At 38.3% G+C, this 27,677-nt stretch overlaps 2 protein-coding genes across 22 annotated transcripts in view; both read right to left on the minus strand.

The window, feature by feature from the left end:
- ect2 (epithelial cell transforming 2) overlaps window positions 1-18,213 on the minus strand; it is a 32,971-nt gene extending 14,758 nt beyond the window's left edge. For 2 of the 6 annotated variants that reach the window (XM_065241568.1, XM_065241564.1), the window contains exons 1-13: window positions 17,919-18,213; window positions 16,928-17,143; window positions 16,692-16,771; window positions 11,361-11,456; window positions 10,037-10,219; window positions 9,018-9,107; window positions 8,818-8,928; window positions 5,084-5,157; window positions 4,603-4,733; window positions 4,143-4,258; window positions 3,844-3,906; window positions 2,384-2,606; window positions 1,225-1,349 (exon numbers count right to left, since the gene is read on the minus strand). In XM_065241568.1, coding sequence (XP_065097640.1) covers window positions 1,225-1,349; window positions 2,384-2,606; window positions 3,844-3,906; window positions 4,143-4,258; window positions 4,603-4,733; window positions 5,084-5,157; window positions 8,818-8,928; window positions 9,018-9,107; window positions 10,037-10,219; window positions 11,361-11,456; window positions 16,692-16,771; window positions 16,928-17,060 — 1,425 coding nt within the window. In that variant the 5' untranslated portion in view covers window positions 17,061-17,143; window positions 17,919-18,213. Of the gene's footprint in view, window positions 1-1,224; window positions 1,350-1,722; window positions 1,840-2,383; window positions 2,607-3,843; window positions 3,907-4,142; window positions 4,259-4,602; window positions 4,734-5,083; window positions 5,158-8,817; window positions 8,929-9,017; window positions 9,108-10,036; window positions 10,220-11,360; window positions 11,457-16,691; window positions 16,772-16,927; window positions 17,144-17,918 lie in introns of all 6 variants that reach the window. The other 4 variants (XM_065241569.1, XM_065241567.1, XM_065241570.1 and 1 more) reach the window with 3 other exon arrangements.
- Window positions 18,214-21,421: 3,208 nt separating this feature from the next.
- mcf2l2 (MCF.2 cell line derived transforming sequence-like 2) overlaps window positions 21,422-27,677 on the minus strand; it is a 116,896-nt gene continuing 110,640 nt past the window's right edge. For 14 of the 16 annotated variants that reach the window (XM_065241578.2, XM_065241580.2, XM_065241574.2 and 11 more), the window contains 2 exons: window positions 26,297-26,391; window positions 21,422-22,774 (listed from right to left, as the gene is read on the minus strand). In XM_065241578.2, the coding sequence (XP_065097650.1) occupies window positions 22,680-22,774; window positions 26,297-26,391 (190 nt within the window). In that variant the 3' untranslated portion in view covers window positions 21,422-22,679. The remainder of the gene's footprint in view (window positions 22,775-26,296; window positions 26,392-27,677) is intronic. The other 2 variants (XM_065241584.2, XM_065241582.1) reach the window with 1 other exon arrangement.

The raw sequence follows: 27,677 nt of genomic DNA on the forward strand, positions 1-27,677 counted from the left end.
CAACATTTAGTTACAATCCGTTATGTCCGTTTAGGGCTACTGTAAAAACATGTCGATGAAAATGGCGACTTTCATGTAAGGGGACCTGTGGTTTATGTAGATAAAACAGCTCATTTTAAGGTAATAAAAACAATACAGTTCAATTCCGAAGGTCTTTATAGACAGTTTCACAACATAAACAAGCGACTGTCGTGGTCCGCACTTAACTTCCGGTAAACTCCACGAAGAATAAATAACAACAAAGTTCTTTAAATGTAGTTTATTTATATAACAAGCAAAAAAACAACACATAGATTACCTAGGAAACCAAAACATTTGTTATTTTCGACGAGGCATTTGTTCAAGAGATCAATTTAGCAACTAGTCAGACCATTAAAAAAAACGAAACCGGAAGTAAAGTTCGGATCCAGACGTGTATCGTGTCAGCTCACGTGCGTCCGATGAAACCGTCTATACACAACTGATAATATTGTTATGTAAATTATATTGCATTTCTGTCAAAAGATCCTTTTATACGTTACACACCTTGTTGCACCTTTAACAAAAACATTTATTTATATAAAAATCCCATGCAGAGAGAAGACAATGATTGACAGATATGAAATGAACTAACACTTCTTCGCTCCTGAAGATTAAATCAGAGACACCATTAAAACGGCAGTATTAATGTTCTCGTATTTCATTTTACGGTACTGACAATGACAAAAATAGCCTTTAATAAAGGAGTCGTCTCCATGCCATTTTTGACTCAAATTCTTTTGAGGAAAATAAACAACAGCGCATGGAAGTAAAAATCCTCAGAAGCGAGCGGGCGTGGAATGAGACTGGCAGAAGCAGGACAGAAAAGTCAGTCCTGGGCAGACCTCTGCCTGACAGCTACTCAACAAACTTCACCAAAAGCCAATGGAGCGAAACGGAAAGGTCAGGCCGTGAAGCACAAGCGGATGAACTGATCTGACTCCACTATTCAGTGAAATTTGTTGGGTTCTGATTTTGGCCTTTTCAAACCGCACAGACACAGGACATCGTGGGTGTTTGAATGAGCGCCGCATGTAGAGGTGTGAAGCAAATCTCAAATGTCCATGGTACTGGTGTCCGAATCTAATTTATTGTCTTTCTACTGGTCAGAGGCACTGGCTCAATCTGATAAAACTTTAGACGGACACGATGGCTTGACACTTGTTCTGTGCGTAAATAAAGAGAAGGAGCATGAAAAACACAAACCTGCAGAACCGTGGCCAGGATATCAACGTAGTTGCTCTCGGTTTGGTACAGCTCTTTGGAGACCTGCCATCGTGCGGACTGCTTGGGCAAGGAAGGAGTTGAGCTCTTGGGAGCTTTGGAATTGTCTGAAACAGACCGGCAGACCAAAAACAAAATCACAGACTGTTACTTCTTACTCTCAGATATGCTCCGCCCCTTTTTCCTCTACTGTTATTTCATATGAAATCCTGATATAAATGTGTATAGCGTAAGGGAATGATGGAGGAATTCAAAGGAAATGGACTGGTAAAAATATAAACATAGGAATTATGTTGACTAAAGGAAGGGTTTAGGCAAACCTGTCTGGAAACCTATCCGAAATATTTCTGTAGGAAATTCCAAAATACAGAATTTATTTTCCCTTACTAAAACCCTTCAGTTTTATTGTCACTAAAGTTTTTCTTTTCTTAAAGGGGTTTCATGCTATTGACAGCTAGCCTGAAGTCACATGGATGTCACCTGTCTGCTGTTCCTGGCTGCACACAGGAGTGCTGGTGCGCAGTCGTTGCCCATCTTCCTCTTTCCTATTCTTCCTCACACTCCTCCACCTAGCGCTGCTTCTCCTGCACTTCCGTTCTGGAAAAGACAGCGACCTCACTCATCTAAAACCAACCCTGACAGCTTTCCGGGTTCATCTCAGCCCTGCGTGTGGTCAGTGTGGACCCCCGAGATCAGTCTTTTGAATTAAACTCTGTCACACAAATTTCTCAACCAATCGGGTTGTGGCTGGCCATCACATATGCTTTAAACTTACTGAGCTATCTACCAAGGGAGCATTTTGAGGCTATTTAAGACACATTGCTAAATTCAGCATTGCATACATCCATTGCAAGTTAAAAACAAACGCATAATAGATGGAGAAGTAATAAAAGTTTAGCATGTATTGCATACTTATATGCTTATTTTGGTACTGTACTATTATCTTATGTTAATTTTAAATTCGAGTCATCTGTGGATCTCTCAAGATCGGGAAACAATTGCTGCCCACGCAGATTGACCAAACCTGTAACTTCAGAGATCTATTATGCAGTATGGGTGGTGTGTTCATTAAATTTCTATCACCCTGCATGGTGTTAATTGGATGCTTAAGTCACATGACATGCAAGACCGTTCATTTCACCTCCACTGGATTTGCAGGTGTCAGGTGTGTTGGAAATGTCCAGCAGGGAACCCATGGAGAGCGAATGTTCTGCCGAAGGTCTCTTGCGAGGGGGAAAAGGGGAAATCTCTGTCTCTTTAGTCAGTTGAGCCAATGTTTCCCTGAGACGGCGACGCTTTCTGCCACTGGTGGGTGTCGTGAGAGAAAGCAGAGAGACGGCCTTCTTCATTGCGGGGCTCTCCGGCTTAAGGGGAACAGAAAACAGTACATAGACAACAGCAATGAGTGACCTGACAACCACTATATTATGATTCTTTAAAGGGACACTCCACTTTTTTTGAAAATATGCAAATTTTCCAGCTTCCCTATAATTAAATATTTTATTCTTAGCATTTTGGAATCCATTCAGCTGATCTCCGGGTCTGGCGGTAACACTTTTAGCATAGCTTAGCAAAATCCATTGAATCTGATTAGACCATTAGCATTGCGCTAAAAAGTAACCGAAGTGTTTCGATATTTTTCCTATTTAAAACATGACTCTTCTGTAGTTAAATTGTGGTTACTTACAATAGCAGGGGACTATTTTCAGGCAGTGCATAATATCACTACGCCTGCTGCAGCCATGTTACATCAACAAAGTCACATATTATTACGCCAGTTTGAGAGTATAGTTCCAAGCCATATCTGCCGAGAAAATCACAACTTTTAATTTTCTGTCGTTCTTAGTACACGATGTAACTACAGAAGAGTGAAGTTATAAATAGGAAAAATATCAAAACTCTTTGGTTATTTTTTAGCACGATGCTAATGGTCTAATCAGATTCAGTGGATTGTGCGAAGCTATGCTAAAAGTGCTAGCGCCAGACCTGGAGATCAGCTGAATGGATTCCAAATATGGGCATATTTAAAAAAAAAAAGTGGAATGTCCCTTTAAAGGACACCTATTATGGACATTTTTACAAGATTTAATATATTGTAAGTCTCATGTGTGTCCAGAATGTATCAGAAATTTAAACTCAAAACAGGTCACTTGTTACAGCATGTCCAAAATGCCCTTTTATGGGTGGGAGCAAAAAAACGCTTTTTTGTGTGTATACCTTTAAATGCAAATGAGCTAATGCTTCTCACTCCCTTATCAACATACAAAGAGGGCTTTTAGTTAACAATTGATATGATTACTGTGAACACAGTCTGAGACAATAGTAAAAACACATTTACAAAGGCTTTTGAGTAAAATTAACCAGTCGAACAGAGGAAGTGGGCGGGACTTAATCAGTGTGACATCACATTAACAAGAAAATCAAAACAGCATGTCTTATGAGACTGCTTTGGTTTAATGAGGATTAAAAAAGGAGAGGATTGATTTTTTTGTTTACACAATGCAAACACACATTTATGTCCAAACACCTTGTAAAAGTGGATTTCAAATGTAATAAAATAATATTTGCAATGACATAATAGACTCATGTTTAGCACCATACCTTTTCATAAGAGTACATTGATTCCCCAGCACGGGCATCCATCTGTATACTTCCCCAAAACCACTGCGCAAAAAAGACAGAACGAGAGAGAAAATGAGAAAAGCACAACACTGAAACCTTCATTAACAACATAAACACTCATGCATCTATGATCACAATTCACATTTGCCAAAACTCTTTGAAAAACACTAAAAAACCAAGTAAAGCTTAGGAAACCTGCAGAACTCAACACATAACCACTTTTCAGGACCAGAGTATATTTTTATACACTGTTATTATGGTGTCACACAAGTTCATACCTCCTGCTTCACTACATAGAGTCTTTTCGAGGGTGTAAAGGGCAATTCCTTAATGGAGTTCTCTTCAACCACCAAGTGTGTGCATCTTTCATCACCCACCGGCTGAACCCGGCCACCTGTACAAACCAAACACACTCCTTTAAAAATTTCACTCAAGCAGAGGTCAAGGGTCATTTGCTGGGGTTAGATGCATCTCACAGTAAACAGACTTTGGTTAATAGGTCATATCCCAAATGGCACCCTAAACATGCCACACTTAGTAAAAGTGCGCATATTGACCAAAAATGGGGTGGCCATGAGCACCCTTCTAAAAACTAAAATGACAAATATGACACCCTGCCGTCTTAGGAACTTAACAGTTAGTCAGTCTATGAAAGTGCAATCTGCATAAAGTGTGCCGTTGAAACATTATATTTTTGGTACATTATGTATGCCTGTCTAAACGTGACTTCAATAGTACCATGTTTCTGCGTCCTCTCCTCCATGTTGGTTTTGTCCTCCTCTGAGAAGCCCAGAAAGCTCAGCACACAGTCCTGGAAAGGGGGTACTTTAAACTCGGTGCGAAAGCTCTCATTGTTTGCATGGAAATTGCTGAAACAAAAAAAGGTGTAGTCAGATACACAACAGTGCCAACACTTACATGTGGTGCAGGGGTTTCAAAACACACGTTTAAAAACATCCGTCAACATGCAGTCCAGAATGTCAGGTTATTAATGTGAAAGGTCAGATTAAATGTTCGATGCATGTGTGGAAAATGTCAAAACCCGCGCGTGGTGGGAAAATACACAAGCGTGGCTTAAAATACAGAAGGGGCTCGTTTCATTTGAGCTCCAGCGGCTGGACTTTCCGGCCTCATCAGTCACAGCTTTTACTCCTCTACACTCACACAGTCAGGGGGATTGACGCATGGGGTATTTTTTCGCTTCATAACACAATCTTACATGTCATTTCTGTGCTCCCATGCCTTGTGTATCCACTCAGGGGTGAGGATGGGTGTGCCCATGCACACTGCCAACTAGAAAGAAAGAGAGAGAGAGAGAGAGGAATAAAGTCAATAGCATGTGAAGGGAATATACCTCTACCAAACCCTGCTCGATGCATTATGCATGTGAAACAAATGAATGATTCAACCCGATTTATCCTGCTGTGAGAAGAGATACAGGAGAACAGTTTTAATCAAATCCTCCCCTAAATAACAATCGCATGTCAGCGACGGACAGCAGAGATGTTACGGAGAGCACACCTGGGGTTTGAGGAACCGTGAGGAACATGGACACCACTAGACAATTTAACTAAAGGAGTAGTTCACCAAATAAGGAAAAATCTCATATAATTAACTTTTACTCATAATATACCAGATATATAACTTCCTTTATCAACAAGATACAAATTAATATTTAAAAAGCTCAGGTGCAAAAGCCACTAAATGCCACCTCCGTCAGAAACGAGATTATGATATTAAAGGTGCAGTGTGTAAATTTTAGCTGCATCTAGTGGTGAAGTGCTGGTGAATAATTCAATGGCTCAGTCCACTGCTTACCCCTCGTTTTTTAATCACACGGTAGCCGCCACCAGACAAACGTCATCAGAGACAACCAAGTAAAAAAAGTTTGTCCATTAAGGGCTTCTGTAGTAACATGGCGGCACAAAATAGCGACTTCCATGTAAGGAGACCCTCTGTATATGTAGATAAAAACGTCTCATTCTAATATAATAAACACCCAACGGCTTATTATGAAAGGTCTTTATACACCCCTGATAATATAGTTTTGTATATTATGTAGCATTTCTGTCAAGAGATCTTACTAAAAATTACACACTGCACCTTTAACCGAATGCTCTCGGCAAATATTATACGTTCCTCAAATACTTTCGATTCAAACCTGCTAAAAAAGGGACATTTCACAAGACTTTTTAAGATGTAAAATAAATCTTTGGTGTCCCCAGAGTACATATGTGAAATTTTAGCTTTAGCGAAAATCAAGTTTTTAAATTGTTGTTTATGTAAGGGATAATGTAGAGGCAGCCGGTAGTTATTGGGAAATAAGCCCCGACAGTGTGATCAGGACCCGACGCGAAGCGGAGGGTCTTGTATCACACTGAAGGGGCTTATTTCCCAATAACTACCGGCTGCCTCTACATTATCCCGCTTATTACACGGCTACTTGCCACATAAGAAAAAAACTGGATATGAATATGAATTTGAAACATTTTATTGGCATATTTGTTTTAAATTAACATTTTTATCCTTCCGCGAAACTTTCGTAATACCTTATTAAGATCCTCTGCTTCATACTTGTCTGTCTCCATTTTTTCTCTTTTAGCCAGTCTTTGAGAAGTTTTAATGCCCATTCTGTATTTTTGTGTGTGTTGGCTTCGTAGCTGTCATGCTCTATTTTGTCAAGTTCAGTCTCAGTAAGCTCTCTGTGTCTTGTCGTGGTTGTCGAGTGTTTGTCACAAGATGGCGCCAAACAGACAGTAATCTTTATTGATCTTTATTGGCGCGGAGCGATTTTACTCGTGCAAGTAGTCCGGCTATGCGTTATTATTTTGGAGCGGTTATTATTTGAAAAGAACGAACCTGCAAATGTCTCAACTGACCAATCAGAATCAAGCATTCCAGAGAGCCGTGTAATAAATGTCAATAACCCTATTCGGACGGGATTCGTTTTACAGGGGGACCTCTGAGAAAATCGTGCTTCTCAGAGGTCCTCTGTGTTTTTAACTCTTTCCCCGCCATTGACGAGATATCTCGTCAATTAAGAGAAAGCGCTTCCCAGCCAATGACGAGATTTTCCGTCTTTCCGCAATACCGCTATTATCCACCAGGTGGCGCCCTTCCGCAACTTTTTAAAACGGAAGTATTGCCCTATGGCAAGCTGCTGCATGTCCGTGTCTGTTTTAAAGATCGCTCTGAATGGGATCTCTATGAAAAGTCCGTCATAAAAATGGAATTATCTCTGCTTTTTGCTCAAAATATGGTGTTTTTGCAAAAACCTACCCATATTCAAAAGCTGATTGCAAAAGAACCACTAAAGGTAGGATGAAACGTTTTTTTTTTTGTTTGAAAGCAGAGGGTCTGTTCTTTCATTTGGTATATTGTATGTTTATATATTTAAAGAAGAACATTTTCTGGAAGGCATTAAACTTTGGTGAAAATCATGAAAAACGCTGGCGCTGGCTGGCAACTTTTTTTTAAAACGCTGGCGGTGAAAGAGTTAATCCCATCCGAGTCGGCCATGTCTGTGTTGTTCTCTGACGACCTCCGTAAGATTTCCAGAGCAATTTACCTACTGTTTTTCGCCGAACTCAGAGGCCCTCTGAGAAAGTTAATCCCGTCCGGATGCAAATGTCTGTGTTTGCCCGCAATATCTTTTGAAAACGCAGTTAATTTTCGTGTTTTGGCCAACGTGATCTGCCGTAAGGTCTTACTAATGCGCGTATATTGTATTTCCTTGTAGTCCCATTCATTCAGATATAGATGTTTTTTCGCATACGGCAAAATAAAATAATTAAATCAAGACGTGCTGAATATCAAACACTGTTAAGACTGGTCACTGTAATATCAGTAACGTTCAGAAACGTTCAAAGTTGTTCAACTCCGGAATGGTAATGTTAATTAATAAAGATAATAAATTGTTATGAATCATTTTTCTTCATTTCTTTGGGTTTATTATAAGCAGACAGTTATATAAAACACGTAGGCTAACCTTACTTAAGTTGGATTTGTATATTTTATTTTGATTTGTTAAAATTAAATTAATAAATTACATTCTGTCATAATTTTACATTTAAAGCAAAATATTAAACATTACAAACACGCGTATCCAGAGCATGTGCTCTTCTGCAATGCCCAAATGCATGAAACAGACACTCCCATCTCTGGAATAGCCTGCATCATTTTAATCCCGTCCGAATCGGTACATAAAATCACAGACGTCCTGGTGGACACGTTGAAACTCAAATTGTTTGGAAAACTAATCCCGTCCGAATAGTGCTAATGTTGTGTTTTTAATATGCTTTAGGTCAAACCATGTGCAAATCATCATTTACCACCATTGCTCAGTGGTTTGAAATTGCCTCGGTTTCCTACATCACAAACCTGTAACTAATCACATCAACACAGCTGAACGACTGGATCAGTACGAGTTTGAGCCATAGATATTATGTATGGATGCCGCATAGACTCGCTGCTACAGCTCTTTTTCTGTGATGCTCACAGGTGCATTGTAAATACTTTTTGTTGTGTAATATTTGTTTTCTCTCTCAAACGTATCATTTCAGTTCTGAGGACACATTTAACCCACTGGAGTCTACTTTAATCATGGATGTATGTGCTTTTTGAAGCTTCACCGTTTTGATTCCTATATCAGAAGATAACATGATGGCATTTTAATATAAAATGATTTGATGGTGTTCAACTGAAAAAGAGAGGGCACCTGGGAACATTTTGAGAGAACTTTCATTTGGTTATGAACTATTTCTTTAATATAAAAATGTAAAATGTAAGACCAATAAGAATAAGGACAGAATCCCATTCGTCAGCACCAGTCAAAGGTTTTGAACTTCAAATCTTTTTTTCTGATGATTCACTACACCGCACAAAAATCTGAGGTGTTGGAGGCTGATGTGTGTGTGTGTGTGTGTGTGTGTGTGTGTGTGTGTGGATACAGACCCTGTACTTTTCACCATGTGTCGAATGGGCGATGAGGTGTGTAACTTTAGCACTGTCAAAGTCTTTTCGGATTGTGCCGCCCATGTGATGGACCAAATTGACCAAGTTAACCTGAGGAAAAAGGCATTTAATAAGAGCAAATCTGACTTTGACACTATGGCTCATTTTTGGTGTTGGATGAGTTGAAGTTTTAAACTTACAACTTCCTCTTTTCTACGAAAACCAGTGAAGCACAGAGATAAGTTCAGCATGGTCATAGAGTAAAGAGGCCTGGAGGAAAATGGCAAAGGCTATGGAAGAAAAGAAGGGATGAACATAGATTATTTTATTAATACCAAAAAATCAATCAAAACAATTCCAACCATGCACATTGAAAACAGACAGCAAAAATGAGCATTCAGATAAGTTACATATTGAGTACTTAAAGCTACAGTAGCAAAAATAGACTATTAAAGGCGGGGTGCAGGACTTTTGAAAAAAAAAAAAAAAAACTTTAGAAAAGGGAGTCGGGCTACCAAAACACACTTGTAGCCAATCATAAGTAAGGGGCGTGTCTACTAACCGACATCATTGGCTGGGTTGCGTATGTGTGGGGCGGGTCTATCAAAAAAAGGTCCAGATTCTATTGTGGTAGGGGCGTGTTTGTTTATGTGATTCAAATGTCAACACTGGCTTTCAGAGATCATGCACCCCGCCTTTAAAGTGAGTCACTATTGCAAGAAACTTTATACTAACATAACCTCTAGCCTTAAAGAAAAAGTATAACATGAAAAAAGCACAAATCAGACACATTTTTATGTCTTCACTATTGCAACCATACTGTAAAATCCAAGATTTAATACAATAAGACAAGCCCTGGAGTATTGTAGCTGTATCTGTATTCTTGTGCCTGTCCGACTTAATCTTCCTGTCCCACACGATCGCTGGCAAGTCAAGTGTTCATCTTGCTCTGGAATATCGGAGGGAGTCAAGCAGACACTCCTGCGTATGCTCAGATAAGCCAGCTACATTTTTCAGGCTTTCCCAGCGCTATAAAACCTGCTTACAAACCCGTTGCACTTGAAAGGACAACTTTATTTCAACAGGCCTTCGCTCGACCTGCGACCGCAAACAGGTGCTGAATTGTGCCATATAGTGGTATCAAGCTATTTTATTGCCCAGAGGTGAAAACCCCACGAGAAGGCTTTGTGCACTTGTGTTGTTTTATTTTAGGTCTCACCTCTCCTTTGCTGGCGCAGTACATCACCGCCGGAGGCCCGAGGATACGGTTGTCATTCTTGTACAAGTAGCTGTATTCTGGAGCCTGGAAGTCATTCAGCACGAACACGCTCTCAAACTCGCAATTCTCGCCATCGCCAAATTCTCGGACATTGTCAGTCTTGATACAAGGGGTGTTTATATCCTGACGAAAAGCAAATGCATGAGTAAAGCGGTGGAGAATTAATGACACAAATACGAAGAAATACATTGGTTTGGTTTGTGATCAGCAAAGAAAGGGAATCTCGGATATGCAGAGATTTGCTTGAGGGATTGGAAAGAGGCTAAAGTGTTTGGTGACATTAGAGAAAGACATTAGTCATTTATCATGTGTAGTTTGTTAAACACACACAAATACATCATATTTGAAACGGTTCACACAGTACACATTCTTGGATTTGAAAGTCAACAGCGCAACACAATGAAGAACAATGAAGAAGAATGCAGGTGCCTACCGGGCATATATATATATTCAACTTGACAACGACAGTAAAACTATCACTTTAAAAAAATGAGATAATATTTTACACAAAATAACAGCAAGACACAAAAACATGACACATGTACAAAAAACTAAAAGCACAGAAAGATGGAAAGCACGAATGTGTCTGGTGTGATCGACCCCTTATGATGTTTACTGTGAGTAAATCATAAATTTAGATTTAGTTAGTTTTGTAGACTTACCTCAGTATAAATAAATTCAAATTAAAGACAAAATAAATAAATTTAATAAAAGGGTTAATCACTGAAAGATTAAATCATTTTTGGTACATTCACACGGGGCAAAAGCATTAATGCGGAAGGCTTGATTGACGCATGGCCATCAGTAGCCACAACACGTTTCCGGTCTTGCATAAACGTAATTGGCTGGCTCGCACTAGGTTATTTGCATAAATAACCAGCAATATGATTAGCTGACGCATGCGCTGGCACTTAAAAAGTTTAGAAATGTTTGTGACGTGTCATTCGCAGTGACGTGATGTTGACGGATCCACAATTCAGTTGAGCAACGCATGACGCCAACTGGTAAGGGTAAATGAGAAGCATTAACTCTTTCACCCGGTGTAAATGTGCCGTTATTATTCTTAATTCAATGAATTAGAGACCACCTGTTGGACAAACACACAACAAATTAGATGACGTTGTTAGAACTTAGTCCAGACCACCATGTGAGTAAGTTTGACATTAAACATCACAGTGCCCCACCGAATCCCCCTTTAAAACATCATGCCGCAAATCCCCCAGTGCTCTCAAGCATGCAAAGATTCCAGTTACCCGAGACGTACCATATTGACTATAGATTTTATCAATTTCTCACACGCCTCTGTGCCCGGATGGCCTTCCTTAATCTTTACCACCGGGACTTCCATTATAGTGATGGCCTGTAAAAATGAAAAACTGACGTCAACCTGGCAACCCAAAGATGATCGATTTCCTAGGCAGGAGGGCCTTACAACCTGTCAGGACCGAGATGAAAACTTCCAACAAATGTCAAGCAAAGTCCAAGAGTTAGTTCTGTTATGTTAATAAGAATCGGCGATTCACATATCCTCTGATCAGGCTGTCTGCGCATACGGGCAGTTAGAATAGATTACAGACAGAAAAGCCACATCTGAAGTCCTCTCACATCGTGTCAAGGGTAAGGACCCGACAGCCTCTGTAACACCATAATGGAAACTTTCATCCAGTATTAATGCACATCTAAACCTTATCTATCAAAAGGGCTGCATGTGCACAATATATGGAAATTACCAAAATATTGCAAAGTTTGCAATGACTGAATGATTTTAAAATTTTTACAAGATGTAATTTAAGTCTCAGGTGTGCCCAGAATGTGTCTGTGACGTTTCGGTTCAAAATACCCCCACAGATCATTTATAGACCCTTTTACTGTTTGTACACAATGATGACGTGGCAGCGTATGCGCGCGCATTTAGGCAACGGAAGTATCGTAAGAATCAGCAGTGAAGCAACACAAACAGTAAGTTATTTTAAAAAAGTTGACTTTGTCAACATTTTCAACACAGCTACCAGATCCGTGTACTACAGTGGAGTGGATAGAAGACGTTAGCAGATGGCCAAAAATAAAGTTGCCAGATACATATATACGTATATTAGTATATTATATTTGAGCAACCAAACGCAACAACCAGACAATTTGATGCTGGGAAACCGTTTTAATAAACGTTCTGAGTTGCTACCACGTTAGAACCAATGGGGAATAACACTTCTTCCGTTGCCCAAATGCGCGCGCAGGCTATTTGATCACGTGAGCTGTAAAAGGGTCTATTATAGCATGTCCAAAATTCCCCTATTTGGGAGGGAGCAAAAAATGTGCCAATTTAGTTTCTGTACCTTTAAATGCAGCTCCTTAATCCCTTACAGTCCCTTACACAAGAGACAGTGAGCACTGAGCACATACAATTAAAATAGATCTGTTTCCTGTGAATACAGTCAGAGACAATATCTCACCACCATTGAGATATGGTAAATATGCTGAGGGCAGAAACTATGGTAATGCATCAGTGTGACATCACATTAACAACAGAATCAAAACAGCAGTTCTAATGAGACTGCTTTGGTTTAATAAGAATACATTTTTAATTGCCCAACCCTACGCCCTCAACACCAATTTATGTCCAAACACCTTGTAAAAGTGGATTTTGCAAAATAGGTGCCTTATAATACTTTAAAAAGTTATGCACAGTCAAAGTTTTAGGTTGATACAGAGAGCAGAGAAACTGGCATGCGAATGTTTGTTTGGATATTGTGGGTATTTGACATACGCAAGACCATCAACAAGCTGTGACGGTTTTATGGCAAACTAATCTGAGAAGTTGTTAAAATGACATTGTCAGACTGCAAGTAAAACATGGCATGTTTATTTTTTATAAGTTGTAAAATGCTTTCGTTTCCCAGATGAAATGTGAAACATGTACGTTCATTGGTGATATAACTTTCAGTTTCAAAATATATTTTAATACAATTTGCATTATTTCATCATCATATTGCATTATTCAGCAAATACGTTTTCTTTAATACCGTACAGCCTTATCTACTCTTAGCTTGAATTTCCTTGCAACCATCCACATTCCCTCCAAACCCAACCGTCAGCGCAAACGAAGAAACATTCATAACGTCTGGTTTGTCGGCCCCTGACCCCTACATGCCACACAGAAGTGGCAGAATGCTTAGGCCGACGATCAGCCTGTTTACGGAGGTTATGTGATTCAGCTCCGAATCAGAGAGGTCACGATCCTCAAAGCTGCAGCGCAAGCTTTGTCACATCACACATTTGTTCTGGTTTCCAAAAGTCTGTTCATTTCCGACAGATCTTACACCTAATGTTAGCCGGAGAGAGACAGACACAAAAACTAGCTATTTCACCACACCTACATTCCTCCGCTTGTGTTTTTGAAACACTATTTCTTAGACATGTTACATAAATCAGTTAGGCTGTAGCATAGGTAAATAGGAAACACTGGAGTGAGCCAATTCCTTAAAAAGTGTCTAAATAAAGCAAAAGGAAGGACTTGATGTTTATCTAAGATGGATTTAAAAATGCTTGAGCCGTTCTCTGCTTAAGGAAACGTTAGTCAACAGGAGATTGCTTCCTGCTAACAAACACTTTAAATCAGATTAGAAGAATCAGACTTTAACAACAAACAGTGATGGCTGGAATATAAAACTAGCTTGCAGCAAATGGCTGAACTTGAATTAGATACTTTAAAATTACATTTAGAAGGTTCATACACTTTCTAACCACTCAACTTTGGTTTTGTTTTTTGCCAGTCATGAGTAAATACAAAATGAAGATGTTTAAATCATTTTTAAACAGACTGCTTTTAAAGGAATTTTTAGCCAAAGAAGTATTATAGAACTTGAAAATAACAAAAAAAGGCATTTGCTATAGACCGTTTCATCAAACGCACACACATTCTCACGGTTAAGTGCTTTGCCCAAAGTTAACTTCCAGTCTGTGTTTGTTTATAGGTCTGGCAAGTGGTAAACGGACCTCTGGAACAAATAAAAAGGATCTGAGGGCAAGCATGGATCACTGCTGTGCAAAGTAGGTTTGGCACAATGGCAGCCAGGCAAGAATTTAAGGAACTGTGGCTCACATTGTTTACATTATTTTTACACCATAACATTAGCTAAGTGTGGTAGTTGATAGAGTTTGGCTATGATTTGAATGAAGGTAATTTACTTGTTATTTATTTTGCTTGTTATCATGAATAATTTACTCTAGATGGACCCTGTTGTTATTGAGTCTTTGCCAAAGTCTACTGGAAGTTTGGGCCAAGAAAGCCACTTGTTTTTTGTTGTTGCCACTGAAACAATCACAAAACTTTTTATAAATTTTCTAAGTTTTACAGGTTTAGAAATCTCTAGTAGTTGTGTTATAAATGCATGCTCAGAGCTCCAGACTATCTTTTTTCACTAGGAGCACAGTGGCCCGCAACTGAAAATTTTAGGGGCGCAACCAGAACATTTAGGGGCACACGCCGTAAATCAACATGCTAACCAAATATTTGCATTTCTACTCATTTCCACTGTATTACTAATAAATACTTTAATGCTAGATGCAGAAATTACAATGTGCTATTTCAAATTCACTGTCACATCACAAAAAAGTCAAATTTACTAGTCGCACATGTGCGACTGAATGTAAAATTCATTGGCACATTATTTGGTGGCAGCCTGGAGCCCTGATGCTATTTGTCAGATTTAATGTTAAACTTTTACACGTTGCCTAACAAAACAGTAGCTGCATGTCCATTACCCTTCAAATTGCGAAAATTCCCATATATAGCAAAAACTTTTTACACTCACATGAGGGTTTTAGGCAATTAGAAAAAGGAATCTCTCGCATTTACAGGTCATTTACCTGCCAAAAATCTAAATTGTGTACTTTAACCTCACAAAAACACCATGGCTGCTCTTAAGTATAAAGGGGGTCGCACACCGGATGCGCAGCTCCACACCACGTCACGTTGCGTCTAGGAAAATTCGAAAGTTTTGTACACCGGAAGTGCACATTAAATAGCACAAGCTTAGTCAGATAGTGTCTACTTCAAAATGCTAAATATATGTTAGAGACCAATGGTAATCCCTAACGATTTGGGACAAATAGGATGTTATTTAAACTACCGTATTTTCCGGACTATAAGGGCGCACTCACACTATCCAAACCAAACCGCGCTCGGGCGCGTTTGACCCCCAAAGCCTGGTTTGTTTGACTAGTGTGATCGCTCTGTTCCGTGCCCGGGCGCGGATTGGATAATCGCACCGCGGCCGGGTTGCAGAGGTGGGCCGGAGCGCGGTTCACTTGGGCTCAGGCGCGGAAGGCTGTGGTGTGAGCGCAATCGCGCCTGAGCACGATTCAAAAGGTGAAGACGTCAGTTGCGCGACCACTCACGTTCATCTGCCTCCATAAAAACCTTTTGATGCGCGCAGCGGGGTAACGTGAATGTCCGAGCTGCACACGTGACAGATCAACTAAGCAATATGATGACATGTGAGAGGGCTGTCTGTAATCGCACACCAAACGACTCCGAATAAAAAACACGTATAACAAAGCCGCAAACCTTAACACAGTCGGTCTACATGGTGGATTTGGAGCAGGAATTTTCACAAAAATCAGAGGAAAAACAAGCACCATTGCAGAAAATCCTGGTGGCGACAAAGAAAGTGACGATGCAATAATATTGGTTACGAAAAAAACAAGGAAATAAGTTATCTCTGGCCGTTTTTCAATCAGAAGGCTGCAGCCTCCAGAGGTCGCATATGCAGGCTGCATGCGTCATTGAGCCTGGTTTATCTTAACTGAGCAAAACATTCGCGAGTCATAAACATATGACAACAATTTACGGTTAACTAAGAATAATAGTTAACTTTATAATTGTTAATATTCTGAAATAAGACTTGATGACATATGCAGCTTAGAAACGCGACCTCCGGAGGCTGCAGCCTTCAGATTGATAAACGGCCACTGTATCATCGTTTAAAGTTTTAAGGTCAGTATGAATACATTTTGACATATAAGTCGCACCTGACTATAAGTCGCAGGACCAGCCAAACTATGAAAAAAGTGTGACTTATAGTCCGGAAAATACGGAATGTGAGTGGTGATCTGTGGCAGGCAGCGCGTGTGTGCGTACACTCATAGAAAACAATGTGTTCTGTTTTTTTAGAATGGCGCTGAGCTGCGCATCCGGTGTGCGACCCGCTTAAGGGACCTTCCTTGTCATTGATGCTTGGTTTACATGCCTGCATCTCATTTATTTAAAAACAATGGCCAGCTGCAATATACGTACACCTACCAACATCCGTTGCCATGAATTTTGGAATGACTTCTCACAAGAAGAAAATTAAGTTGTAGTCGGCTAACATTGGTTAATCGAAACACTATAATTAACATTTTGAAAGTATCGCAAACTTTTCTGTAATAGAAACCAAGCAGGCACTAAACTAAACCACCAAACTTGAAGTTTCTACCTTTCCATGAATTTGCAAACCATGACCTTATTAGCTCATCTCATCATTAATAACAAAAAGCGTGTGGCTGCAGTAAAAAAAACAAACACATCCACATGAACGGCTTCACTCTTTAGTACCTGTAATGCTTTTTCAAGCTCTGTGATATTGCCGGCCTCCCCTACCAGCACCACCCTGGTCTCAACTTTGGGCAATACATCTGAAAGAGAATTTGAAAGACCACAGGCAAAGATGAATCTCTATGGAAATTGACAAAGTACATTTTGATAAAATAAGCGAATTTGTTTTTGATGGTCAGCCCTAAAGAAATGTCACTCGATTTAAGGTTGATTGAGATGTAGGGCACATCACTTACCCTCTGACTCCTCTGTGTGTAGACCAATGAAAAATTGCTCCTTGGTGGTCTCAGCCATCCGGGAGTCATATACGGAGGAGTCCACCAGCAGGCTGCGACCCATCCCCAAAGTAACTATGCTGCTGTCAGCCATGGCACTGTGACAAGGGGTGGTGACCCAATCCTGTCCAGAATATCAAAAGCTGGAGAAGGCCACAGGGAAAGAGTGAACAAGGTCTGGAAAAAAAATAAAGAGACACAGCTGAGTTTCTAGGAGGGATATGAGAAGGACAAACAGCAAGCAGCAAATCAATACACACTGAGCCTATAAATGTACATGAATGTTTCTCAAACAAGAGGCCGGGGGACACTAAGGGGCATTACAAACTTCCAAGGGGGCTTCAAAATGACTTAAAACTAGCTAAAACTAATATAATCCAATGTCTTTCTGCTAATTTTTATAACATATATTTGTATATGTCAAGCTATAAAATATTTTTTTGAGGACGAAATGGTGAGTGGAAAAACATTAAATATTGTTGTGGATAATGACGTCAAGAAAGTTAAGATTGACCGACCTAAAGTTATGTCATTGTTTATGAGAAGAACAACTGCGTAAACCATAAAAATAATCGACCTGACCCCCAAATACATCAAAATATTGAGATTATTGGTTAAAATGGAATTTGAAATAAAAATATATTGTTACAGTTTGTTAACCTGTCTTAAAAAGTAATGTTGGAAACGTCACAAAACATTTTATATGGTATCGAGTTAAGACTAAGTTAAGAGAAAGTGTATTTTACTGTTATATGAAATAAAACATAACGTTATGTAAAGATCTTGCTGTTTTTTAGTGAGCAATCTTGTGACAGCTCAGGTTCAGTGTATTTCCAATGACATGAGCTAGCACAGGGCTGGCTACATTAGCTAACTTAACTTCTAAACAAAAGAAAATCTCTCCAACGGAGCTGTGTATTCAGCTCAGAGCAGATGTATGATGAAAACTTACCGTAGAAAGCTGAAAGAGTGCAGAAATGTTTTGTGAGAAGCTTTGATGAAAGAAGAAACAACGAAAGTACAGCTGGCTGCAGGACCAGCTGAGCAATCCGACTTTATATTAGCCACGCGAATTATTTTAAACCTCTCGTTAACGTATTCAGCGCTGTCCTCGCAGTGCCACGTAAAGTTTAAACTGTGATTAAAAATATAAGTATACGTTACGAAAATGAGTTTAGTTTATATATTAAATCCATTGTAAAGTTGATCCGATGGGTGGTTCGGCACAACTCACTCTCTGAATTCAAAAAAGCAAGCAAACATGAGAGCCGTGTGCTGATTGGCTGAAAGTGAAGAGCACGGCGGAAGTTCCGTAACGGCGTACGTGATTGGCTCTTGAATTCAAACGGCAATGCGCGCGGTGCCGGCAGCAGTATGAATGTAACGAATCAGACGAAATTATGACTAAACAGTAAACAAGCAAAATATGATATACTGCAATTTAATTCATATTTAAACACTGAGAGAAAAAATATTATACTGTAGTTTTAGCTTATTGGTTTTAGTTATAGTTTTAATTTATGTGCGTCAATAAATAAGCTAAAAACGTTGCCATGGTAACCATAGTTTATTTAAAATATTAGGACTTTGAGATCCCAACATCTGTATTATAATGTTAAAAACAATAACTACAGTATCATAAAACGTTTTTATTTTATTGAATATAATTATATTGGGTGCCTATTTAAAATATGAATTTTATTAATATTCAGTCATTCATGTCATAATTCAGAACAACTGACTGACTGAAATCTGAACAGCTGATTTGTTGTATTAAAATTCGAACACCCATGTCCTGAATTTAGGCCAACACTATATTTGAACTTAAAATCCTGCTTTGGTTTGATGTTGTGATTCCCATTAACTGCACTGAAAGAGCAAAATGAGACAATCTGACCTCGCATTATCTACAAAGCAGCTTCTTATCCAATGAGAGCTGCCGACAGAAGTTTGCCTCTTCTGCCCTGTCTGGTTTCAGAGGGCAAAGACTCATGATAAATAGATTTCCAGGTATCTTCAGAGTCTTTGAATAGTTGAAGCCTGACTGAAGGACACAGTAAAGGCTGTTCAAGTGCACTTTCTTTAAAATTCTGTTTCTCAATGCTAGTCACATCTTTTTGGATCTTTGTGCCCTGCTCTCTTCTGCTTTCTCCTTCTGCACTCCCTCAGGATTTCGGGCGTTTGAAAGACATCTTCTGTATAACAAAGCACAGTAAAGTTTTCTAGCCTTTGTGTCTCTATAGCCTGTTCTCCTGGCATGGGTTAAATGTTCATGTGGTGGGGATAAACACTTACTCCAAGACCACACCAATCTTTTCATCATACTGACAATTAAAAAGTTTTAAAATGGCATAACTTTCTGATTATTTTCCCCCTTTCCATACGTATTCTTAAGATAAAAATGTGTGTAAAGGTGCATCAAACCAACTGGTGAACCTGCAATACAGTGACATCAATGAGATTTTATAAAGTACACCTAATATGAGAAATTCACATTTATATGAAGAGCACTTTTTCAAAACGCTATGAATCCATTTCAATAGTTTTCAGAAAAAGTCATTTTTTTACCTAGATCCACACATTTTGTGAATATTCAATTTATTCTTTTCAAATGTTTTTTTAATATTTTGAGGAATGAATGAACATAAACCTCTGTTCAGAGCGCCGCCGTTGGATTGCGTAGAACGCTAAACGAATTCTTATTGGTCGAGACGATAAATCGGGGTTTTGGCTAAAAATAGGCTTATCGTGCTTTGGAAAAGTTGGGTCATAATTTCTATTTTAAAATCTTCTTCACATAATTCTTTACTGCACACCAGGGCCGGAGTGTGATTCAATTCAGCCCTGGAGTTTTATGCCTATATAAGTCTGCAATAGTGCACTGTTTTCTGCAGCCTTGCAATGCATTGTATTTTTCAAATAAATAATTTTTAATTAAGTGCAAATACAGTAGCCTAAACAATTATGACTTTTTTGCCATAATCGTGCTGCCCTACTATAAGGTATTTTAATATTATTCAAAAACTACTGAAAGGTAACAAATGTTTGTTTTCCCCTATATTTCTATATTTAAAAATGGTGGGTCTTGGGGGAAACAGATGAAAAAATAAAAATCCTTAATTTTTTTGGGGTTTAGTACTTTGTGTCAAAAAAAAGAACAAATATATAATACTTATATATAAGACTTTCAACATTTTATTTACATTATATTCATCTGAAACTTACTTTTTTCCAATAAACTGATAAGTTTTGCATCAAATAGATTTTTGTTACTCCTGCAATAGACTATAACAGTGGTTTTCAAACTGGGGTGCCAGGGGGGCCCCAGTTTTATGACATTTTATGAAATACATTTATTTATCATGAATTCTGTGTAATTAAACCTAAAAAAATAAGGCTACTAACCAAAAGCACTACTTTTTTGTATAATTTAATGTTTTTTTATTAAAATGTTGAGTTTTAGAAAAATTTTTGTCACAAATTTTCTTTGGGGGGCCGCGAAGGAATGTACCGTCACAAGGGGGGCCGCACGCTGAAAAAGTTTGGGAACCACTATAATGACAATTCATTGTTACATCTATGACTTAGATTTATAGATCATTTTCCTTTAAGAGGACGTTCCTATCAAGTCACGCCCCTGAAGGCGCGTCTTAAACAGAACTCGTGTTCACATGCAAGCGCTTCAAAAAGCAGAAGAAAGTGGCGCTTTCTTCGTTTTAGATGGTATTGGACCTTAATGCAAGAATTCTTCCAATAAGTGGTCGGGATCTGGGTCACAATCGACTTGGGACATCTCCCACCTGCAAATTGGTGTGAGTGGGGCTGAATAATATTGGGAGTGCTGGCAGCCCATAGACAGCAACCAGGTTGGTGGCATGACAACACCGGTCCTTGTGTCCAAAAAACAGACAGGTCAACAGGGAATTGTCCTGCTGCACATTCATTATGAACAATAATTATTTACATACACCGCGGGTCCCCTTACATGGAAGGCGCCATTTTGCCCCATCATGTTTCTACAGTAGCCCTAAACGGACAAACTGATCTACAGAGCGGGTTTGTCACTACCTTGTCTCACCAAATGACATGTTTGTCCTGTGACAGCTACCGTAGCTTCTCTATGTGCTTCGAAATAGAGGGGTGCAATTCGAAACCTCACCACTAGATTCCGCTAAAATCTACACACTGTATTTGATATAGATAACAGTTAATGGGGAGGGAAGCAGGAGCTCATTTGCATTTAAAGGGATACAGCACTATTTCCTGCACACCCAAAAATGGGCCATTTCAACATGGTATAATAAATCCTAGGGTTTTTGGACCTAAAACTTCACAGGCACATTCTGGGGTCACCTGAGACTAATATTAAACCTTGAAAAATTGCCATATTTGGTGACCTTTGAAACTTTGCTTCATCTTAACAAACCAAATTAGATTAAAAACATTAGTGTTCGGTAACATTCTTTTTAATATATAAATAAGTTGTATACATATACATAAATAGCTATTTCTTTTATATATGTTCATATTTCACTGAATAAGTGATTGTTAGTTGAGGTTTCATATTCTACAGAAAAGTTAATTCTCAAACATAAATCTTGCAATTATTGTATTTAATTACTGTATGTATCTGTAAATTAAACTACATTCACATATGCTGTATTGTTCATAGAGGAGAAGTAAAATATGCACGAACGAATGTCAGGATATGACAAATAATCACATCAGCATTTACATCAAATGATTGTGCTTGGATATTTACTGTACATACAAACAAATACGCAAATGTAAAAAGATCAGGTTGATATTGGAAATGAATACGTTCATCCTGATGAATCATATTTAAATTGTCAATACTGATATTTACTGTTGAGACAAAATGAAGCATTCTTTACATTCAATGTCAAACTGTTGGCCAGTCTTTCATAGCAGGAAGTTTACAGTACATCTGATTTCTTTGTTTCTGTTATATGACTAAAAGTCATTATTTTTTGTACAAGCAGAAAATAACAACATTAAGAAGCAATATTGTAATATAAAAGTATTAGATGCTTTTATAGTACAGCTGGAATATTTATGCTACAATGATGCAGAAATACATTTGTATATAAAAGCAGAACCAGATCACAACAGAGATGAACATATCAAGTAGATTAAAGTGGAATGAAGCTTTTACAGATGGCTTGTACAACGTCCAAGTCAAGGTATAAAAAAAAGAATATAAATATTGTACATTACAATACAGAATGTTTATTCTTTAAAAGTGCTGTGTTTCTGACCAATAATAGTATCATACGCAAACAGGCTTAAAACAACAAAACAATCATGTATAATTTTCAATATTGGAGTTTCAGCAGGACACAACGCCTTTTAGAGTCTCTTTCTCTCAGTGTTTTCATTCGGCAAGTTATCATATTGCATAATAGCCTGTTTTCACAAAGGTCCTTTGCAGTTTTAAAACGCCCCTGCATTTGCTGCTAAGGCACAGCAGAGTGACAGCACAGGCTGAAAATCTTCCTCATGACTGTTGAATGTCACTGTCACATCAGCAGCTGGAAAAAGATTTTGTGCATAGGGCCAAAAATGACTGGAATCCATTCTGATTGGTCAGCGTCATCAGAGCGGTCACGTAGCAGCAGAGTTTACCTACTCGTCCACCAAAGCTGCACTTTGTATTTAAGCATGGCACAAGGGGATGCATATGCAAACATGTTCAGCATGCAAATCTCCTGTCCTGAATGGGATCCAGACCAGCACCGTCTTCCTCCGTATCAGTGAGCGCAGCAGTGCAAAGGTCACTGAAAATATCTGAAAGGACAAGACATGTATTAGTGATCTTGCACACGTTCTCACCACCGCACATGTGTCCTAAGCAACAGGTGGCAAACAAAACCAGACCTTGCGGTTGCAACAGTCCAAACAAGTCGTGCGCAAACCTTGAAATATTCCCATGCTTTATATCTTTTTAAATGGCATGACGTGCACAACATTTGTTTCTTCCAGCGAGCACAGGTGTCGAAGCTTTAAGCGCAATATGAAAAGCGTACAAACACAGTATTCAGGTTCAAACGGCCTTTAATTAAAGCTTTGGGGAATAAGGCATTTTGTTATTTGGAAAGATAGGACAAACAAGATGGAGGGCGGCATGGTGAGTATGTCAAGGCTTCATGGTACGCCATTCCATGCATGCCTGTAAAGTGATGTCATGCACACCTCCGAAACAAAGCAGACAGGCTTGCCTTCCACTATAAGACAGAGTTTACAGCCAATTTGCCTCCAGGTGGTGCTGTTGTGTGTGCATTCATATGTAAGGTATGAGTTTAAAGGAAAACACCACTATTTTTCAATATTTTACTATGTTCTTACCTCAACTTAAACTAATTAATATATGCCTATCTTTTTTTCAATGCGTGCACTTAATCTTTGTACGGTGCGTCTTGATTGTGTTAGCATTTAGCCTAGCCCCATTCATTCCTTAGGATCCAAACAGGGATGAATGTAGAAGCCACCAAACACTTGTTTTCCCTATTGAAAGACTGTTACATGAGTAGTTACATGAGTAAGTATGGTGGCACAAAATAAAACGTGGCGATTTCTAAGCGAATAAAAAATGAGAACACTTTGCAGCACTTTGACCTCGGTGTGCATTAACATCCTCACTCTTGACTACTCCCCCCTCGCTCAAACGTACGTCAATATTACTGGCCCGAGGTCGAAGTGCTGAAAACTAAGGCTATGTTTACATTTATGTGTTTATCTTTTAAAACACATTACTTTTGCTACCTTTAAGCCTTTCATTTACACTACACCATCGTTTTCGACCCTCATAAACAGATTCGTTCGCAAACGCTGCAGACCCTGTTTTAGTTTGAGAACTTAGACGTTGCGCAGCAGTGTAAATGAACGTAGACGGACTCTTATGGAAACAAACAGCTGATGTTAATGTGACTGCGGCAGATACAAGCCAAAGTAAAAATTATTTTTATTCAGGTAATTGAGGTTTGCAACGGAGGTTTTGTCAAAAATAGTAAACATCTACCAACCAGCTATTATATATGCTATATCAGATTGCTTTAACATGTATCCTTATAATGTCTGTTTCATACAACCCCAAATCAGAAAAAGTTGGGACATTGTAGAAATTGTGAGTAATAAAGGAATGGAATAATTTATTAATCTCATAAACTTATATTTTATTTACAATAGAATATAAATAACATATCAAATGTTGAAAGTGAGATATTTTGAAATGTCATGCCAAATATTGGCTCATTTTGGATTTCATGAGAGCTACACATTCCAAAAAAAGTTGGGACAGGTAGCAATAAGAGGCTACCTGTTGGGTTTGAATATTGTTGTAATGTTGTTTATGTTTTGTTTAAATTTAATTAGCTTATTACGAAAGATAGAGTGTAATTTTAAACGCCCTATAGGGCATTGTAAAGGCCAATATGGATGGAGAATTGTAATGGGTCAGGCATTATTTTCAAGTTTAATTTGAGTTTTGTTTGCTACTTTAAAATTAATTTCATTTCATATAATTTCTCTCTTAATTTTAATCGATGTTTTGTTGATAAATTTTGTGAATATAAATTAATAAAAACAATAAAATCAACGTCATATTAATATTTAATGCTTGTTTAGCCGATTGCGCTTTTTGCTATTTCTGTGTTGTTAGCGAGGGACGTGCACAGTTGTTAGCGAGGGACGTGCACAGACCTCACACACTTTTAAAAATTAACGTCATATTAATTTTTAATACTTTAGCCAGTCACACTTTTTTGTCGGAGAACGCGTGTGAGGGAACACACACACGCACTGAACAGCGACAGGTAAGGGAAAATAATTTAGTTAGTGTTTTTCTGAAGAATACAGTCAATAGAATATTTTCAAATGCACTATAAGATCATAAATATAAACTGCGAACAATGAACTATTATAAATATAACAGCGTGAAATGACTGAATAGGAACTCCCTACATTAAAGCAATAAGCATTTCTGTAGGCTAAAGCTACACTTCACCTCTTATTATGTTTGATTGAAGTTTGCATTTTCTGAAATATATTTTTGTTTCAAGTTCGCTACTGTTTAGTACTGTTCACTTGAATGCTTCCTTTTTTAATCATAAAGACCTTTCTGTTTGGTTTATAACATCAACATTAACCTATTAATCATATTAATATGTTATAGGGGGGAGCTAGAACAATATAAGACTTTCCCAAACACATTTTTATAGGTTCAAAAATAGTGTCTGTTGTAGTTGCCGGCAAGGATCCAGGTATGAATTTTTGTCAATATCGCACACCCCTAGGCTGCATAAATGCGCAAAGGTAAGCTATTATTAGAGTAATAAGTTATTTTACACTTTATGCCCATGCCCAGTTACGTGATTTGTCACGTTTCATGCGTTTATGGTCATGTATAGTGTGGATGAAGATTCTTTTTAAATGCCACATTTTTAAATGCCGTTTTAAAACGCAAATGCTCTAATGTAAACAGGGCCTAAGTGCTCTTCCGCCATACAATATAGTTGTCATTTTTTATCCACTTAAAAAATCGCCACATTTTTTTGTGCCACCATACTTACTTGTGTAACAACTCATGTAACAGTCTTAAGGGAAACATGGAAGTGTTTGGTGGCTTCTAAATTCATCCCTGTTTGGATCCTAAGGAATGAATGGGGCTAACACATTCACGACGCGCCGTGCAAAGATGATGTGCACTCATTGAAAAAAGATAGGTATGTATTAATTCGTCTAAGTTGAGGTAAGAACATAGTAAAATATTAAAAAACGGTGGTGTTTTCCTTTACGCGAGAAGGGATTGAGTGACATCATAAGCGTGCCATTTAATGCATGTCTATGAAAGTGAGCAAGTCTTGATCTCCCCATCTCCTCGGCTTCCGACAGGCCCTCCTAAATACCCGACTTCCAGGAAGGGAACATAACAAGCAATAATGATCCCTGTTTTTGGTGGCAATTTTTAGGAAGTTTATTTTGCCATCGGGACAGCCCTAGAAATTCCAAACTCTCTGTAAAAAGTGAAAAGTTGGAACAACTTAAAAAAATTACTTCAATTGGTAACACAGCTAAAAAATTCTTTTTTTCAACTTACATCTTTCACCTAAAGTGAAATAAATGTAATTTTTTTCGGTGCAACAAACTGAAGTAATTTGAAATAAGTTTAAACTTTTCATTGTTTACAGTGTGGTCAGTGAATACTGAAGTAGTAATCTGATCACTGAGTCACTTTGGACTGATTTTTGTGTATGCAAAGTGATGATGTCAGTCATGCCCTTCTCCTGCTTTCCTTGGATTAGTGTGAGGTACCCGTGTTAGTGTAAAGGTCTACTCCATCTAGTGTAGACTGCAGGACAGTAGGTGGCACCAGCCCTGTCTTCTGGGTTCTAAGGCTCTTGACTAGCCTAAAACATGAGAGAAAAGGTTCATCTGGTGAACCAGGAGCTCACAAAGTTTTGAGGGAAGTATCATCAATTCTGAGTTGGGTGATGAACTACCGCTGTAACTCTGGACATCTGTGTGAACTTGAAGAAAATTGATTTTATATAACAAAATGGCCTTAGGACCAGCTGGTTAAAAGCTATTGTAAACATAACTCTGATAAGTTCTGAGGACTAGCATCATTTGTTTGCACGGGATGATTAAATGCAATGACCTTCATACATTTTAAATTGTGACTGAAAAATGCTTTCCGGGGCCACTGTAGATGGCTGCGATCAGGGACGAGAGAATGCAAAAAACTTTGTTGATTATAATTTTCATCAACATAATTTGTTTTTCTCCTTGGTGTTCATGCCACATTACACCAAATAATTGAATTACATATAAACTCAGTCCTTCGATTTGTTTCCCACTGCTTAAAGTACATCAAGATAAAATTAGGTTGCCAGCGTTATAGAAAGATATGATATCATTCTGAACCCTAATGAAATGTTGATCCAAGAACATGTCATTTAGTTCATCACGTTCAGTAACTTCAGGAATGCAAAGCGCTGTGGGATCACGGTTACTCGGAGCAAAGATTTGATATGGTTTTAGTTTAACATTGATAAGTTTAAACAAGGCCGAAACGCAGACATTTTTTAAATACTTCACAAAGCAGAAACTTTGCTGAAAATAAGTGACATTTTTAAAGCTGCAGAGTCAGAAGGACACCAGTAGCACATGGATAAATAACTTTAAAACCTTACAACTATCCTGTTTTCTTGTTACATTTCGAGGTTTGACAGTAAGCTAACTTTCACTTGACTAAAAGTAAAGGTGCTAAAAGGGTTTCTTTCTCCAAGGCTTATGGAAGAAAATAAATATTAGTAACACTGAGATGCTTTTTCAAAGGCCTTTAGTCAAATGTGACCCTGGACCACACAACCAGTCGCACGGGTATATTTGAAGCAATAGCAAACAATGCATGTTATGGGTCAAAAGTATCGATTTTTATGCCATAAATCATTAGGATATTAAGTGAAGATCATGTTTAATGAGGATATTTTGTAACAGTAAATATATATAAAAATATGCATCATAAGTAATACGTGTTTGCGATTTTCTCAATATTTAGATTTTTATTCACCATCATATTCAAGATTTTTAAATAGTTATATCTCTGCCAAATCTTCTTCTATCATAACAAACCATACATCAATGAAAAGCTTATTCAGCTTTCAGATGATGTATAAATCTTTATGTGGCT

This window comes from Paramisgurnus dabryanus, chromosome 14, assembly GCF_030506205.2.
Source record: "Paramisgurnus dabryanus chromosome 14, PD_genome_1.1, whole genome shotgun sequence".
Classification (NCBI taxonomy): Eukaryota; Metazoa; Chordata; class Actinopteri; order Cypriniformes; family Cobitidae; genus Paramisgurnus; species Paramisgurnus dabryanus.